The 16,943-nt window shown below is 50.8% G+C and overlaps 5 protein-coding genes and 1 non-coding gene across 6 annotated transcripts; 2 read left to right on the top strand and 4 right to left on the bottom strand.

Annotated features, from left to right (window-relative positions):
- Positions 1-547: 547 nt before the first annotated feature.
- Pmar_PMAR017657 (hypothetical protein) lies at positions 548-3,626 on the bottom strand (the record flags this gene model as incomplete). Its single annotated transcript, XM_002776742.1, has 12 exons — positions 548-658; positions 1,448-1,560; positions 1,608-1,727; positions 1,774-1,878; positions 2,001-2,092; positions 2,142-2,272; positions 2,320-2,417; positions 2,471-2,564; positions 2,867-2,974; positions 3,025-3,063; positions 3,112-3,338; positions 3,386-3,626. 12 exons carry the CDS (start codon positions 3,624-3,626, stop codon positions 548-550), a joined length of 1,479 nt encoding a protein of 492 aa, XP_002776788.1.
- Positions 3,627-4,746: 1,120 nt separating this feature from the next.
- Positions 4,747-7,793, bottom strand: Pmar_PMAR017656 (hypothetical protein; the record flags this gene model as incomplete). The annotated part of the gene is made up of 4 exons (XM_002776741.1): positions 4,747-4,934; positions 4,985-6,753; positions 6,791-6,862; positions 6,967-7,793. The coding sequence occupies 4 exons, from the start codon at positions 7,791-7,793 to the stop codon at positions 4,747-4,749; spliced, it is 2,856 nt and encodes a 951-aa protein (XP_002776787.1).
- Positions 7,794-8,795: 1,002 nt separating this feature from the next.
- Pmar_PMAR017655 (glutathione peroxidase, putative) lies at positions 8,796-10,056 on the top strand (the record flags this gene model as incomplete). Its single annotated transcript, XM_002776740.1, has 8 exons — positions 8,796-8,919; positions 8,973-8,995; positions 9,023-9,099; positions 9,145-9,294; positions 9,343-9,435; positions 9,491-9,635; positions 9,683-9,787; positions 9,859-10,056. 8 exons carry the CDS (start codon positions 8,796-8,798, stop codon positions 10,054-10,056), a joined length of 915 nt encoding a protein of 304 aa, XP_002776786.1.
- Positions 10,057-10,418: 362 nt separating this feature from the next.
- On the top strand, positions 10,419-12,225 carry Pmar_PMAR017654 (Death-associated protein kinase, putative; the record flags this gene model as incomplete). The annotated part of the gene is made up of 6 exons (XM_002776739.1): positions 10,419-10,502; positions 10,648-10,802; positions 10,838-11,035; positions 11,351-11,548; positions 11,605-11,808; positions 11,859-12,225. The coding sequence occupies 6 exons, from the start codon at positions 10,419-10,421 to the stop codon at positions 12,223-12,225; spliced, it is 1,206 nt and encodes a 401-aa protein (XP_002776785.1).
- A 1,219-nt stretch (positions 12,226-13,444) lies between these two features.
- On the bottom strand, positions 13,445-13,526 carry Pmar_PMAR017653. The gene has a single exon. It is a non-coding gene; the product is annotated as a tRNA-Ser (tRNA).
- A 423-nt stretch (positions 13,527-13,949) lies between these two features.
- On the bottom strand, positions 13,950-16,526 carry Pmar_PMAR017652 (U3 small nucleolar RNA-associated protein, putative; the record flags this gene model as incomplete). The annotated part of the gene is made up of 9 exons (XM_002776738.1): positions 13,950-14,697; positions 14,747-14,817; positions 14,862-15,032; positions 15,349-15,487; positions 15,533-15,648; positions 15,700-15,819; positions 15,873-15,965; positions 16,010-16,107; positions 16,361-16,526. The coding sequence occupies 9 exons, from the start codon at positions 16,524-16,526 to the stop codon at positions 13,950-13,952; spliced, it is 1,722 nt and encodes a 573-aa protein (XP_002776784.1).
- Positions 16,527-16,943: the final 417 nt, after the last annotated feature.

The raw sequence follows: 16,943 nt of genomic DNA, 5'->3' as shown, positions 1-16,943 counted from the left end.
CCACTGCAACAACTCGTCAATCACTTTCGCCAAGAAACATAATCAGCAAAACACGCTTGTCAAATCAAATTGTGATACATCAATCCTGATGCTGTTCCAATCAGTCTTCCTGAAAAGGAATCGTTCGTGTCATCAGCTACCTTGTCATTGACGAATTGAACGTAAGACACACGACGCGTTTGAAAGAAAGCTGCATTTTCAACACCCGCAGGCCATAATGCGATTCGCCTATATCACGCCAACCACGGTCATCGTGTCGAAAAATATACGGGCGCACGCGGAGCTACTTTTCTAACAGGATAGCACGTCCCCATCTCGAGCAAGGTGACCCGAGTTTTTAGATGTGCATAAACGTGCGCAGCCGTCCAGGCCAGTCCTGAAAGACGTAAACCTCGGGATAATAAGGCATACCGCGTTGTAACCTACCTTCACGGCTGTCCAGAGGCAAATCCCTTCCGGGACCAACCATGCATGACTCACAAACACAGTTTTTGGTGATGAATCTAACAGTTATCATCATTATGATCACTAACAATCACGTGTCGGCTCACTTGGGGGGAAAGTATCCATAGATCTTCACACACTGCTGGGTAACAAACTCGAACTGCCGGGCTGCATGGCCTCTCGAGAGACCATGCTCAGGTCCACCATTGGACTTCTGAACAAGAGAGGTTATGACGATTGACCGAAACACACCCACCCAGGGATCAATCGATATATAGGCTTCTGGAGAGGAGTACTCTCTGTGCCTTTCCCTGTTTTCTGGCCTCAGCCCACTCCGCTCATAACAACTGCCATAAGTAGCGTTATTATCCTCTCGATGATTATGAGGCTCCTCGTGATAAGCCCTAGTGGGGGAAGGTATCTCATTGTAGAGCTCAGGCGAAGCATGGTGAGCGCGATAGTGATGGTTAGGACTAGCCGAATAGCTTGTGGCCATTCTATAGGCTGCATCCTGTCGGGGGTCTACACGAGGTAATGGTAGAGAGGTATGAGCCTGAATCGAGAAGACATACCATCAGCAACACCAGAAGGAGACTCGGATCACATGGGTGTCAAATTCGTACGGAATAGTAGGATGAACTCCCGCTGGTGGATTTTCACGCTGGTGGGGCATAAAACAAAACCAGGCGATTCAGAATCTAAGAATTTTTACCGTAGATCGTTCCCTACAGTGAGGAACAGTGGAACAGTTTTCCTCGCATAACTGTGCTCATATTAGTACTATACTATACATTTCAATAACTATACTAGAATCGACATCGAGTTACCGCAATATCATGAACTGCTGGTTCTTGCCAATTCATGGAGTTCCTTGATCTTCCAGATGACCGAGCCGAGGGCGTAACCTCTACTGGGAGAGGTGGAGGTGGTGGTGGAGGATTCGACGAAAGCTGAGCATAGCCATCTCTTCCAATTCGACGCTTCCATGGCGAGCGAATCTCACCGAGCTCCCTTCAAAGGCCATAACTCTCTCCTCAAAGGTCTGTCTTGGTGGCGAGCGCGATGGGCGGCGAGGAGGCAGACCGGCAGGTTTCAGGGGCCTCAACGGCTTTTTAACTGAACAAATTTCGGTCGAACATCCGACCACGGAAATTGGCAGTTACCAGGTAGTTGAGAAATGGGTTCTTCGGAACGAGCAACGTAGACAGGGTCACGACTAGGTGGGGACGGGATCGATTCTACCTCATAGGCGCGATACGCCTCGGCCTTCTTGTGCTTCTTGCCTACAATAACAGCAATCACCGTCAGACACCACTAAAATGGACAGACCTTGAAGATGATTCACCACATGCCATGAACTGGCGAGTTGGGCATCACACCATGAACACTCCCACCCAAACTCGCTATCCTCGATGCAATTCGGCCACTTAGGATCTGACCGGAGAAACAAGAGTCATTCAGCATGGAACCCAGTCGACGCTGACCCCTTTCGTAGTCCGTGCCATTCCTATAGTTCGCCGTCGTCTTCCCTCTGGTTGCAGATGATCTCCTCCTACCTATCACCGTACCATCCTCATCAATGATAGCTGTTGCCCCCCAGGACCATCCCTTACGACGATCGATTGTATTAGCCGCCTCCAGGCCACTCCTACCGGAAACCCAACGGTCGACCGAACGTACACAGCTCACTGCAGTACTTGTGACCAGCGCTATCAACATGACGATGGAGCGGTATGAGACCTTCCATGCGTGCATCACAGATCGCACAGTACACCCACACAGGATTCTCTTCATACCTTATCGTCACCATACAGTTCTCGCTCATGATCTGCGCACCACATCGTCCACAACAACCCTGGGATATTCCAAGTGTACCTCCGCATTCCTCTGTCCGACTAACGTAGCAGCATCCTCATCAACTTCCCAGAAAGGCTCAATACCCAGCGCGACACACTCCGCATTGTGTTGGTCGCCTGAGGCAAAGGAAGCCCTTCTTGGCAAACTACCATACCGCTAAAGCGATTACTCATAAGATGCATCTCCATCAGAGCCGAGCTGGGAAGGACAGCCCCTGCGTGATGACCACAACACACCGTACACACCCAACCATGAGGGTCGACCTGAACAACAACGATCGAGCAATCCTTAGAATGAACTGTTTCCGAATCACTCTATCCTTGCCGCTGGTAATAGACCCGTAGCAGTTTCGAGAGACTGTTCCACGAGAATTTTCCATTCGTTGCAAAACCTCGATCCCATCGTCTCACATTAACGTAGTCAGGCAGCTGGCATGAGGCCGCTCCAGTGACCTCCTCTGCGACGGTTGAGCGTCCCCGAGGTGTTCTAGGAGAATGCTTAGCTCCAGGCCACGACGACTCCTGCTCGGACTCTCCATCGCTACCAAACTGCATAAAGAACTCACCCCTCTGAAAGCGCTGATCCTCTTCTCATGAAGGGAAGATCTCAAGTGAATCTTCAAGGCGTCGAAGCTGCAGAACTTCTTATCACAGAGGAGGCAATATATCCAGTTCTGACCATTCACCCGTTACCCAGCGAGATTAACTACTACGAGCCTACTACCTCTCCCACTCCTGGCACATTCTGACCGTCGGAGAGAACCTAAACACCGTCATTGCCAGTCGTTGACCACGACTGGCCAATTCTTACGATTTCGTTGCTTTTCATTGTCTCATACCAGTGATCCCCGTATTTGATCCCCCACTCCTTCAACAAGGCTGGCGACATCTCACAGGTAGCGAACGTTAGATACTCCTTATCGTCGTCGTCCGCCACACATTTGCTGCTAACTCTAGCTGGAGAAGTCTCAGGCTGCTGAGAAGACGGCGGCTCATCGGACTTCGACGGTGGTGAAGGGGGCGGTGGTAGAGTTGGAGCTGATCGAGGAAAAGGCCTAGGGCCTGTTGAGGGTAACGGAGCTTACCGTCTCCCTTGGGGCTTGGAATATCGACGTAGAGCTCATCGTCTACACTCGCCTTCTCCGAATTAAGGGTAGTCTCCGCCTCCTCCTCCTCCTCCTCCCGAGTCGGTTTGTCTTCAGCATCGGTATTTTCGCTCTGACTATAGTCAGCCCAATTAGTCTTGCTGCCGTCCTCCTCATCTTTCGAGACCTTGTCGATGACGGGTCGGCCTGGGGGCAGAGGAGGTCTCGTGCTGGGAAGCATTACAACCAGATGATAACAGAGCTGACAACGAGGACACCAGAAACCACGTCCCAGCTCAACACCAACAGCTGTTGATGGAATACGACCAGCATGATTCACTCCATCATCTCCACCAGCTCTCCCAATTCCTCGATGACTTCAACCAACTCCGACCCTCGATGCCGGGCCCATACCCACCACTCCTCACAGTATCTACTCCAGCTAGCGAGCAAGCCAGCCTCATGCTGAGCTCCTTCCTGAACGCTTCGTTGGCCGTCAGATGCATCACAGCTATTGCTTTCACCAGGTGACCACCAAAGCCAAGAGCACGACCGTTTAGTAGTCGAAGATTCACTCTGGCTAAAGCATCCAAGCAGGCCCTGAAAAACCAATATTATGGTTGCTGATGGTATGTTAGCTCACACTGAGTGAGGCAGGCGTCGTCCCAGAGGCACCCCCGCCTGTCGCAATCTGCTCTGTACTAGCGGCTTGGAACATCGATGCATGCTTGACCGAAATCGTGGGGCCTAGTACGTCATTGCTTAGATGCTGTGGTGGCATGACAGATACCCCTATCTGAAGCGGCTAGCCTGTGAGGACTAGGGACGGTCAAAGAGACGAATCCCTCTCCATCGGACCTGATTCTCACCCAGTCGCCGTGCTATCTGTGCTGCTGGTGTATCATAAACACCGTAGAAACTACCACCTCCAGGGATGATGAAAATACTACTGTCACTACCATGATGATGATGGCGATGACTCTTGTGATGTTTATGATGTCGTCTGTGCCTACCCTACGTGCACATATCACTAACAGCATTTCCAAAGTTACCGGAATCTCCCACGGAACGAGGCTGCAACTACGTCATCGTGGCCAGCGTGACTAGCGAAGGATCCTGTGGAACGATGGTAGAAGGACCTCCGCGATGAACCCATTATTCCCACCAGCGGTCGTGTCATCGCTGTGTATACTATCCCCCTCTGGAAAGGGCCTTTCGTGAGCACTCATCAAAATGGCAGATACTGCAATTCCGAAAGACCTCCCCAAACCATACCCCATGTAGGATTGCCGAATGACTGCTGACGCAAAGCCCGAGAGACAAAAAACGAAACGTAAAAGTAGAGTCACTCAGTACACAGTCTACGCTAACGCCACTCGACTGCCAGGCCTCCGGTCCATACCATTCGAGAGCCCATCATCGAAAGAGGGGCCTAGATGACGGTGATGGTAGGGGTCTGCCTCATGGGACTGATCCCGCCGATAGGCCGCAAACTGATCGATGTACCTCCTCAGCACGTCATGAGGGGCCGATGCACTCTGCTTAGCGACTGAGGAAGAAAGCAAATGCTGTCGAGAACAGAACACATCCCCCTCGTACATGCATCCTCGAGGGCCCCCCAACCATCCTGATCCTCTTCATCGATACTCAATTGAGCCGTAGCCAAGGCCGCTCTGATGTCAGCCCCTGTGAAGCCAACTTCACCCGAGAGCAGACCTATCAGGCGCATGGCCCAGTCAGATGGGGCCTTAGCGATGACTTCCTCGAGACCTTCGAAGGCGGTGACAGCATGCTCCAGGACATCAATCAGATCATCCCTTCCGGAAGGTATGTCGCATAGTAAACTAATGTCAAGCCTACCCGGCCTCGACAGTGCTGGATCCACCATATCAGGCCGGCTCGTCGCTGCTACCACAAACACAGGGCTATCCGAGACCTCCACACCGTCAAGGTAGGTCAGCATTTGATTCACAACTCTGTCAGTCACGCCAGTAGAATCGGCCCCTCGTACAGGGCACAGGGCATCCACCTCATCAAAGAACAAAACACAAGGCGCCCTGGCTCGAGCCTTAGCAAAGGTCTCCCTCACCCGAGCCTCGCTACCACCAATGTACTTAGATAGCAGTTCTGGACCCCGCACAGCCACCACTGGTAGGCCACATTCCTCAGCAACGCTCATCGCTAACGCCGTCTTCCCACAGCCGGGTGGTCCCACCAGCATCGCCCCCTTCGGTATGAGCACAGCCCCACAAAGAGCAGGGTACTTCAGGGGCAGTTGTATAGCATCAGTAAGTCTCTCTGTCGCATGCTTGATGCTGGCCCCTCCCAGATAGCCCAGTCTATGAAATGAGGCTCGGCCAATGCCCTTATCCTCGGCCCGTCGTCTATCACGAAGATCCACACCAGAGCTGGCCAATACCGACACCTCCTTCAACGTATACCCCTCCCCTCGGTCGTTGCCCAGTATGGCGAGACGGTCCTTCACATCGAGCGTCGAGGGCAGAGCCACGATGTAGGAACACAGTCCTTCCAGGCCATCAACAGTTTCAGCTGTCCCCAAAATTATCAGAGACCGCGTAGGCCGAAGATGGAAGTTCAACACATCCCACAAGATACTGGCAAGCACCCTACTTCTTCCCTGGCATATTGAGCTCGGTCCGCCCTGTCGTTTACCATCCTGCCTCAGCCCCAGCAACACGTCCACATCATCCAGTAGCAGTACGCTCGGCGGGTCGTAGGTGCAGGCAAACTTGAATGCACCCAAAAGGGCCTTCTTGACCACTGCAAACTTGAACCTCTCTGCCGAGGCCAGCTGGGCGCAGTCCACCTCTACCACCGTATAGCACAAGGCGCCAACAGCATAGCGAGCCGCCGTGCTCTTGCCACTACCAGAACAACCCGTCACGACCACCCCAGGCACCGGTAGGGATGCAGGCATCCTACCAGACAGACCAGCAACTATACAAGATGATACCTCCGCAGCTAGTTTACGTAGGGAAGGCGGAGGCTCCTCAAAGCACTGTCGATAACGATAAGTTCTCATTATCCCGGCTGTTTCCAACGGGATATAGGACAGTAGTGGACTCCGAGGCTTCGGAGACTTAACTATCGACCCATCAACCCTCGCACTGAGCCCAACGTGGACCCCATCCCTCAGGCTCGTCCCGTTGAGACCGATCGGTGCAGTTTTGGAAAGCATTTGTGGGAGGACCAGGCAGACGTCAGAAACAGACTGCTCGGGGAAGGTGACCTTGACGTCGATATACTCAGAGGTGCTGCGAGCCACAGGGTTAGCTGGGATGCCCTCTTCATCACAATATTGAATTTCTGGTATTCCATTATCAACCACTACTGTACGGCAACTAGACCTAGACCGAGGTGGCTCATCCCGGCGAGTGACCTTACCGTTCACCGCCACAGAAGGCCTCCGAAACCTCATCCAACCACCATTTTGGATCACCAAGCATCTGAGCCGATCTACAGTATCACAGAAGTCCCGACAAACATCACCGCAATACGTTGCAGTTGTTAGAACTATTTCAGATGGTATTATGGGCTCCTCTCGACAGGCCTTCACCAACACTGCACTAGCCTCAGCTATTACTTCGGGATGATGAGCCGCCACCAAGGGATGCAACAGGACGTACCCAGGGTCCACCAAATCGTTGTCGACCATTGACGGTACTACAATATCATCACCGAGCCGAGCAATACCAGTAGTAACTCCAGCAGTTGAATGCAGCACACAAGTGACCCCATATTTGTCGTAAATAGCAGTAGGAAACATTTCTTCGCTACAAACAACTCGGCACATTCGTTTGACCTCATTCCGAATGTCCGGTAATAGCAGCTTCCTTGGCTTGGCCTCGATCGCGAGCTCATCAGACTCAGAGAGCAATCTGAATGGCACCTTGGGAGTGCCTCCAGCCTGCTCATCTTCATCCCATACGGCTTCCATAAAGATGGGCTTTCCTCCACCCTCGGGCCATAAGGGGAACTTGAGGCCAGGGAAGAGCACCGCTATTTGGGAGAGCAGGGCCGATTCGAGGTACTCAGCCTGTAGCTCTACCACTTCCCAGTCGTCGCTACTGCATGGTTGTATCACAATAGGGCCCGTGTTTTCGGGTATGCTCTCGATAGAGACAGGGCTAAGCTCGATAGACTGACCTTCTGTCCATCCCAAAGCTGATGCGAAGGGCCTCGATACCTCCACAGCACCTTTGACCGACGCCGCGTGCCCTGCCCAGCCCACATACTGCCCAGGCGTGCTGGACTGCAAGACTTGGCAGAAGTGGCCATTGACCGGAGGAACCCCATTGAAGAGTGATGAACTATCACTCGGATGAAGAGAGATGTAGTCTCCTGTTGCTATACTCCTCACTGACACTTTCAGCTTAACCGTAGGCATTTAGTAAATTAACTGCGGTCCTGTAACACACTGTTGTTGCTTTCAGCAGTAATACCGAGTAGTACCCGAGAGCCCTGAAAAGTAACACTGGTGATTTCGCTAGTGCTGATTGCGGGCGACGATGAATCGATTTCATACCAGAGACGAATGAAGCAATTCACATAGGAATAGTCACCAACAGCAGCCACGCTGCACTAACCCCTCGAGATTAGAGAATTTTGAGGTTAGAACCCTAACTTCACAAACTTGAGAAACTCCAAGAACGCTTCACAAGCTCCACAGCTTCAGGTGTGAGGGAACTCACCTTAAAAACGAGATGCGGTGAGATCTTGAGATAGAAATGAGCAACCTCTTTGAAACGTACGGGGGACTTCAGAGGTAAATTCGGACCGAAGTCTATTTAAACGTAAGTCGAGGAAATGCCGAAATTGATGTGGATTTTGGTATTTTCAGCACAACAATGACTGGAGAGATCTTGCCGCACTCGCGCATCTTACGTTTTCTCAGTTTATCCCTTTCGAACAAGACCACTCAAAACGACCCGGGAGAAGTTTGCTATTGTGAACTTGCATCGGGGTTCTGGATCTCGGCTCGGGGTTCCTCCTTCAAGCGAGCTATCTCAATGTTGAATTTTTGTAAAAGCGAGTTCCGATAGTTCTGGAAGCGTTAGTTATTCTTTGCCGCTCCGTGTCAGTATGCGGCCGGAATGGACACCACACAGGTTACACATTGTGTTCAAGGAAAATGGGCTAGAAGCTTGAAGATATTACAATAGTATAATGACCGTTTGGCGATCCGAAAGTAACTCTCCAATGAGGAACGATGGAGATGTGTTGAGACAGACGAAATGAAGGAAGGGCCACAGAACTGTCCCATCCTGTGTTCAGGCTAGTATTACTATAGCCGTGATAACTGTGAGCATTGCATACGAGCTGCATCGAGTTAACTTTACCGTTGTTAGAGTTTATTTTATTTCCAACTCGAAAGTAAAAGTAACCAACTATGGGAGGATTGCAGAGTGCGCTTGGCTTTGGTGCTACGAAGCCTCGCGTCACCGTCGACAACTTCTATAAGCTCTCGGCCCCGCTGATTAACGGCGAGGTCTTGAACTTCGAGAAGTTCCGTGGTACGTACTTCTACTCTTGATGTTGTTGGTGAAGTCAGTGTGCCTCTCCTCAGGTGACGTCGTGCTGGTGGCCAACGTCGCATCCAAATGAGGCTTGACTCAGGCCCAATACAAGCTCTTCGGGGAGCTGGGCCAAAAATTCGGGGACAGGGGTTTCAAAATCGTCGGTTTCCCCAGCCGGTAAGTTTCTCATTGTAGTCATCTATGGATGCTGTTGGTGTTCAGACAATTCCTCAATCAGGAGATGAAGACTAATAAGGATATCGATGACTTCGTGACGGACATCCTCAAGCCTTATCCTGGTGTCAAGGACAAGGTCTTTTTACTAGCAGAGCCTTGTGATGTCAACGGCGACAAAGCATCTCCGGTCTTTGAGTAACTCCTGTCCCATAGAGTAGTGAGTCAGTATCGTGTCTGTCACAGGTTCCTCAAGTACCACTCAGGCTTGTATGATCCGAAGTTGGGAAAATCCAAGCCGATCCCTTGGAACTTTGGCAAGTTCCTCGTCAATAAGAAGTATGTTAGTTCTCTACAGTTCCCTTTGTGTGGAGAATGCGCCGTTTTTTGTCAGTGGCGAGGTCGTGTGCTTTTGGGATCCCAAGGAGGCTAATATCGCCGACGATATAGAGGCCTGCATAGAGGGTAGGTTGGAAGGTAAGAAGATTGCCTCGGCTGAAGATGCGGAGGAGAAAAAGTCCAGCATGTCCCCAGAAGAGGTACTCACTCATGTTTTCTGATCGTAGCAATGCATTTGCGGTAGCAGGCTAAGAAGTTCGTCGAGGATAAGATCAATGGCCCAGCTACTGCCGTAGGCTTCACCCTTTCCTATTGTCCCCATTGCAAGGCATCTCTTGCAAGTCTTAAGGAGGTAAGACGTCTTTGAAGACCAACAGGGCCTAGTTGTATGATCGATCGCAGTATTTTGTTGGTTGTTGTCAGTTGACAAGCTCTTTGGAGGTCGTTGAGGTTGATACCATGGAGAATGGTGCGGCTGTGAAGGAAGCTGTGAAGGCCGTCACGGGTCAAAAGACCTTCCCTCAAGTGTTCATAAAGGGCAAGTTCATTGGTGGCAACAGCGAACTTCAGGAGCTCATCTCTGATGGGAAGATCAATGATATGATTAAACAAGAACTCTAAGTGGAAGCTTGACTCTGTATGGTCTCTGGTGGTGATGGTCGGCAATTGACGAATGACGGTTTGACGGCAAACTTTACAGTCCGTCGAGCTTGATGAGTCCGTCGATGTCCCCGAAGATGGCAGTTGAGTGTCGACTTGTCCACAGTGATCATACGAGTCAATTCCTTTACGAATCTTCATTATTGTTATCACTAGTACCGACTCAGTACTCCCTTCTGTTGAGTTTGGTATCAATTCGTAGGGGTCGCTGTGAAGTATCGAATTATTGTTAGGGTTTATCGAGGATGCCATGCTGGGGTGAACTCTGTTCCAAGAGAGGACACCAGAGGCGGCAGTCGGGACAGGCTGGTGGCCCATCGCGAATGGTCTCTCCCTCTCGAAATGGTGCTTCGGAGCGTTGGGCAGCTGACAACTACGATGCCGTATCAAATCGAAGTTCTGGTGCGGTGAGCCAGGATGGTGAAGTTCCCATTAGCGAGTCTAGCATTTATGACGACTATCAAAAATGCAGCGAGCAAGTGCCCCTGGGCAGGGGTGGAGGTTGTGCTACTGTGGAGTTGTGGAAGTCCCTTGAAGACGATTCGTTGGTAGGTTGGTGCGGTGTTGTTGTGCAGATTCCAGTGTCAGGTGGCTGTGAAATCGATGGATAGGAGCCGTTCAGAATGGCGTAATGAAGTCAGGATGCTCGCAAGGGTCTGCCCTCATCCCAACATATGCTCTATAAAGGCCGTATATCTCGATAACATGTACGCCCGATTAGTCCTGGAATACTGCGCTGCAGGCACTCTACTATCGAGAGTCCTACATGTGAGTCTGCGCCTGGTTGTTGCTGGATTGGTGATGTGCTCGTTGGTCAAGGTGAACTCTTTGGAGCCGTGTCACGTGTCACCAGTATTACGTGCAGCGAGGAGGTCGTCGAGCTTCGGGAATACACTGCTGCCTCCCCCTGCCAGTATAGATGGTCCGATGCTTCCACCAAGTGAGACGGGACTCGACCCCCTTGTGAGTAGAGTACTGCATCGTCGTTTTAGTCAGAGATTCCCGTCCAGCATCTCCTGCTGCAAGTCCGAGTAGTAGCAGGAGTAGCTCCAAGTCACCGTTGAGTTTAGCACTGCGACTTCTATCGATGTCAACTTCTAGTGCAACTCCAACAACGGCTTCAGAGAGGGTGACTGCGACCCCTATGCAGGAAGCGGAGGCTAAGAAATTCGTTCGAGATCTACTACATGCCTTAGAACAGTAGGAAACGACGCGAGGTTCATCGCGATCTCCGACGGGGTAGCCTTCGTATTAGATGTCATGAATGCGGCGTTGTACACCGCGACGTAAAATTGGAGAACATTGTGATTGCCGAAGATGAAGACGGAGCTGAGGTGGCCCGACTGATAGACTTTGGCCTTGCCCTGAGGTGTAGAGGAAAGTCTGGGGTCGTTGACAAGCAGATCGTCGGCTCAATACACTATCTAGCGCCGGAGTGCATCAGGAAGGGCAGGTGGTGCGGCGGCCATTGGCGTTATGCTGCATCTGCCGAGCTGCGCAACTATTCAGGTATTCCAGCGCTTCCGATATGTGGGCCGCTGGTGTAGTTCTGCATCTTCTTCTCCGGCCTTCCGTACCACCTGCAGCAGCGCCCGACAACAGGGCGATCATGAGACGGATCAGTACTATGGATTTGGAGGGACTCGGCAGTGGTATCTCGAAGGAAGCCAGGGATCTCCGGAGTCGACTACTCTCACTCTATCCTGATAGCAGGTAGTAGTCATGTGCCATCTTCACTGTGGCCATTGGTGTCTCTATGGCAGACTTACAGCTCGAGAAGCTCTAGAGCATCCTTGGTTCACGAGTACTGATGACGATGATGCTACCTCGGGGACTTACTCGGCCCAACTACACCGGAGCGATGATGAGGCTAGTCATCGTCAGTTGAGGACCTCATCCGAAGCTGGAGTGCCGCCCACTTCCCCTCCGCGACGCCATCGCACAGACCCAGCCTTGGGAATCAAGGTTTGGCCTGTCTCCAGTCCGATGCATCGGCCTAGCATAGAGTTTGGAGAGCCCACTGCATTACAACGGCCACTCAGTTCGGCGGATCCGATCATTATTGTGACTCCCGTCTCCGCAGCTGCTGCGGACTCACGTCAAGAAATGGAATCAAAAGATGCTCTCTAATCGGAGGGAACATGTAGTATATCTATGTATGTGCTGATCAGGTCAGCGTTAAAGTAGGGGGATTCCCGGTTTTTGTACTGCGATTGAGCATGACAACATCCTGTACCAACTGAGCTTGCCTCATTCGCCTAACACACGTATTCTGTGCCAAGATTTTCCACCACTGATATGAGTTCGACCACTGAGCAAGTTGTTGTTTAATAGTTTCATTCGTACAAGTGCTGCTTTATCTTCGCTGAAGTGCCTTAGTTCTGCAAGGCTCTCACTGAGTGGAGGAAGGATCGTGCATCCACTCTGGCTTGTAATGGTCACCAAACCCGCCATGATCCCGTGATCCTCGACCAGAGGGCCATGCCGCTGGCGAGCATTAACGGCGGCAGCAAAGGAGCGGAAGGAAATGGGACTTAGCCTTTGGGGACTCAGGGCGATCTGCTTCATGGGGGTATGGCAGGAAACAACAATTTCGTCACGAATGGTCGTACCGCTTGGGAATGATCGAAATCATCGGAGGATGATTAGATACCGCGTAATTACGTGAATTCGAGACTAGGGAACGTGAGAACTTGACGGTCTTGACGCAGACGAGGGAGAAATTTTCCGTAGGTGTATTCAATGTGGCCGAAACCGAAACCGAATGAATACAGCCCAGACCAAATGAATGGAAACTCAGAAGAATCCCATGTAGTTAAAACCGATAAGGGAAAGCCCAAACAAAGTAGTGAAAGTCAGCAGCAAGTTGATATTTTCCCATGAAATGGTGAATTTAGTGAGCAACTCCCATTAGATCGAAGAATCTGCCTGAAGCAGGCTGCCTCTAGCTTGTCGCCAGTTGCTAGTATTATGAGTCCTTCGAGGTGGTTAATCTAGAGAAGCCCGAGGAAGATAACGTACAGAGTAGGTGTCGATAAAGGCAGGAAAGAACTGTTTCACCGCTCTGGGGAGTTTGAGCTATGATAAATGCGGCAACCAAAGGCTTAGTAGACTACCGTCTTAACCACTCGGCCAAAGCGTCTGTGTATGTTGTATGTTGGGTCTTGTCTAAAGACTGATGGGTGTTGAGTGATACTCCATATGCACACTAGTTCCGTCAAACTTCCTACACAGCGACGAAGCTATACGGCGCTCGCGAGACACGAACAATGACGACACCTGAGGGATTCGTCGCGAGACACGAACAATGACGACACCTGAGGGATTCGTCGCGAGACACGAACAATGACGACACCTGAGGGATTCGAACCCTCGCGGACATAGCCCAACGGCTTAGCAGGCCGCCGCCTTAACCACTCGGCCAAAGTGTCTACATGTGTTCGGTGCTAGATCGACCCCTCACACTGATGGGTGCTGATATTTCATGGGCATCTTCCAGCAAAGTTTCTATCAGACAAATGACCATGTATCACTTGTGTCATAGCGGTGTTATTGGTACACTCAGATAGTACCAGCCGATCCCAGAAGTCCCCCGCAAGTCATACGAGTGTAGAGCAGTACTGTTGCATGGGAGAGACTCTCCAAATTGCAAGCGAGGCCCACGCATCATACGCTCATTCGGAGAATGAAGCCCTTCTCTATGTTGACGCAATGCAATGATGACCGGAACAGATGCCGGCACTTCGCCCTAATCACATACTTTACCCCTACAATGATTGTGGTACAATCAGACTTCATCAACTCGATTCGCGAAACGGAGGAACGAAACGTGTTACGGTGGTAGCCCTGTACAGCTACTCATTCTTATTTACGTAAAACCGAGCCAGCGCGCCATGCTCTGCCCGAGCCGTCTCCAGACTCTTCTCTTCCACATCCACCTTGCTCTCACCAGCTCTTCTAGCCCGCCTCTTCCTCTCCGCTTCTCCTCGCATTTTGTTCATTCGTTGCTGACGCTTGCCAGCCTTGGATTTCCCACGCATTTTATGCTTGGCTGCGAATGACTCCTCATCAGCTTCACTTTCGTCGCTATCAGATAGTGGTTTAGTAGGAACCTTCTTCGGAGCTTGTACTCGTCCAATAAAGTTGGCATCAAGAGCGATCATATCGGGCTGTAGCTTCTCCAGTAAGCTACGCACTTGAGTCTCGCGTCGCTGCTTGGTAGTTTCGAAAGGATTGGCGACGTAGGAGTCGAACTGTGTGTAACCTGCGCCAGGCACCAACATAGTATTGAAACCACCACTGGTGCCCACAAGCAGTAGATCTTCATAGGGGACAAAGCGTACGCTAGAGACCTGTATCGATAAGTGATCATGGTTGCGATCACAAATAATGTGCCTCACTTGCTGACCATTATAACTGTTCTTCAAGTAAGTACTGGGTGCCTTCCCGCTCCTAAAGACATCTGCCCCTCGGAAGACCGAAACACTAGAGCCAAAGCCGAAGGCCAAGTCGGCGTCGCCAAAGGAGATGTCCACAGACGTAGGAGCTCGGCCCGAGAAGCTACATCGCTGCAACTCTTCAGACGGCTTTCGCAGGTCGTACCTAGCCTTCGCGCTCGAGACACCAACAGACTAATGCCGCTACTTCTTACACTTTCCATTTACTGTCAGTACCGCAAGTAACAAGATACTTTCCATCACTAGTGACATCCAAAGCGGTGACCTGCGCATGGGCATAGAATGGCCATCCTATAGCAGAGAGCTCACCTGTCCAAAGTGAGCCAACATCTTCAAAGCCGGCTCCTTGAGATTGGGCGTCCACATACATACGTGGCCTCGGGTGTGACCAGTGACCACTACAGCATTAGAAGGGTTCTGCCTCAGAGACTGTATCGGTCCCTGCCTCGTAACAATCTTGGCTACGTGTTGACCAGTAGACTGAAATGGGGTATCTCTAAATCCAACATCCGATAGAATCCACGTATGATCTCGAGTAGGATGCCGCGTCAATTGAGAATGCCCCACAGGCATACCATCAGTCAACACGGTATTCGACCAGAACTAAATCCCAGAGTATGTTGATGCATAACGAAGGGACTCGTCGAGCAAATGGACAGAGGAAGCAAGAACGGTTCTTAGAGAACCCTCATAGTGGAATGCAAGATCCAAGTCCTTCAAAATTCGAACCATCACCCGGTCGCTGGAGGAGACTCCAAGGAGCAATTCTCCACCAACCTAGCTGACCCTTCACTACCACATCCCTATATCGTATCTCTCCCGTCTCGGAGCCACTGACCAGCAGATAATGCTTCGGCAAGAACTCCAAATGAGTGCTGTTCAGATGGTCCTTCAAGCAATGAACCTCGGCACCGGTGGCTGAATCGTATATATACCTGATACCATCACTGCCTCCATTCCTACTAACATTACGGACTTACGTATATTTACGTTGAGCCGCCGCGAAAAGAGTATGGTCATGCAAAAAGGTGACATCCAATATAGGCTCGTCCAGCTGTTCCGAGCAAAGTGGGTTCATAGTGTGGCGATCCAAGACCTGTGCAGAAGCACAGCAAACTAGATACTCATGGGATCAACTTGGTACTACCGTGAACTGACCGCCGCGAGAGCCTGTAACCATGTATCGGCCGTTGGTGCTAGTATTGACAGTGAAGGGGCCTCCAGGAAGGCTAAAGTCGAACAGCTTGCGCTGAGTGCCGATGTCGACCTAGACAACATATAAAACACCCGAGGTATAGATTTCTGCACTTGAAAGAGTACCTGCGAGGCTAATTCCTTCTGACTGAGATTATACGACTTGCGAACACCATCGTCCATATCGATGCCACCGGCGTCGTCGTTGGTCGCGAATATCTACACGCAGCTCATGTCAACGGAATGGTAGGCGAGGGAGACACCTCAGTGGCGACAAGCTGAGCCTCATCGGCCTCTTGTATCATGGACTTGTGGCGAAGCTCCCTTCTCTGTTTCAGCGACTTTGCCATTTTTTTCACACCTGGAGGGAAGGAGAGTTACTGCTCATCTCGATTTTGCTATTGCTGGTCTCCTGATACGCCGATGATACAAAGCACCGGTTTAGAACTAAGGGTAGCTACTTCCTTCTGAGCCACAAGTTTTATTAGACTGAACTTTATCTACCATACCATCTTAATAAAGCGTTTCTATTTGACCAATTCAAGCGCTGCAGTCAAATGACTAGACATCTCAGCATGTAGTAGCCAGGTACTCACACCCAGTGATGCTACTACCTTTCTTCCCAAGACCTTCAACCTTCCTATATTTCTTAGCAATGTCTCGGAAGGTCTTCTTATCAAACTTGACTTCTCCAGAATCATCTACAGCAACATAGACCTCCTCGGCCTCCAACCGCTGTCGTTTCGGCGACTCTCCAGAAGTGTCGCCGCTTGTAGACATGTACAGGGTGAACTACGTTCAAGAATAAGAGATGCAGTGTGACATACCTTCCAAGGGAACACGGCTTATCGAGAACTACCAAGAGCCTTTAACAGACCATCAATAGCGCAGAGCCAGTCACAGTCCTCCCATGAACATTAAGCTATGAATCCACGAGTAGTCACTACGCGTGGATTCAGTCACCACTACTCAGTAGTAGTGTCAGTTCCAGCTTCACTGAACCAAGGTGTCTGTTCGAATATCATCCTACTGTGTGCTAAGTCCATAGCTGTAAACGTCGAGGTCTTAATTTCTATGGTTGAAAAATGGTGGTTTATGATTAGCCGATCGACCTAATACCACACCCAGACTAATTGAGACTCTATCGATCATCTCGCTTTGAAAAGTCTATCCTACTTAAAATCATAAGCAGGATCG

This window comes from Perkinsus marinus, assembly GCF_000006405.1.
Source record: "Perkinsus marinus ATCC 50983 genomic scaffold scf_1104296953018, whole genome shotgun sequence".
NCBI lineage: Eukaryota > Perkinsozoa > Perkinsida > Perkinsidae > Perkinsus > Perkinsus marinus.
This window is presented reverse-complemented; position numbering and strand designations above follow the sequence as displayed.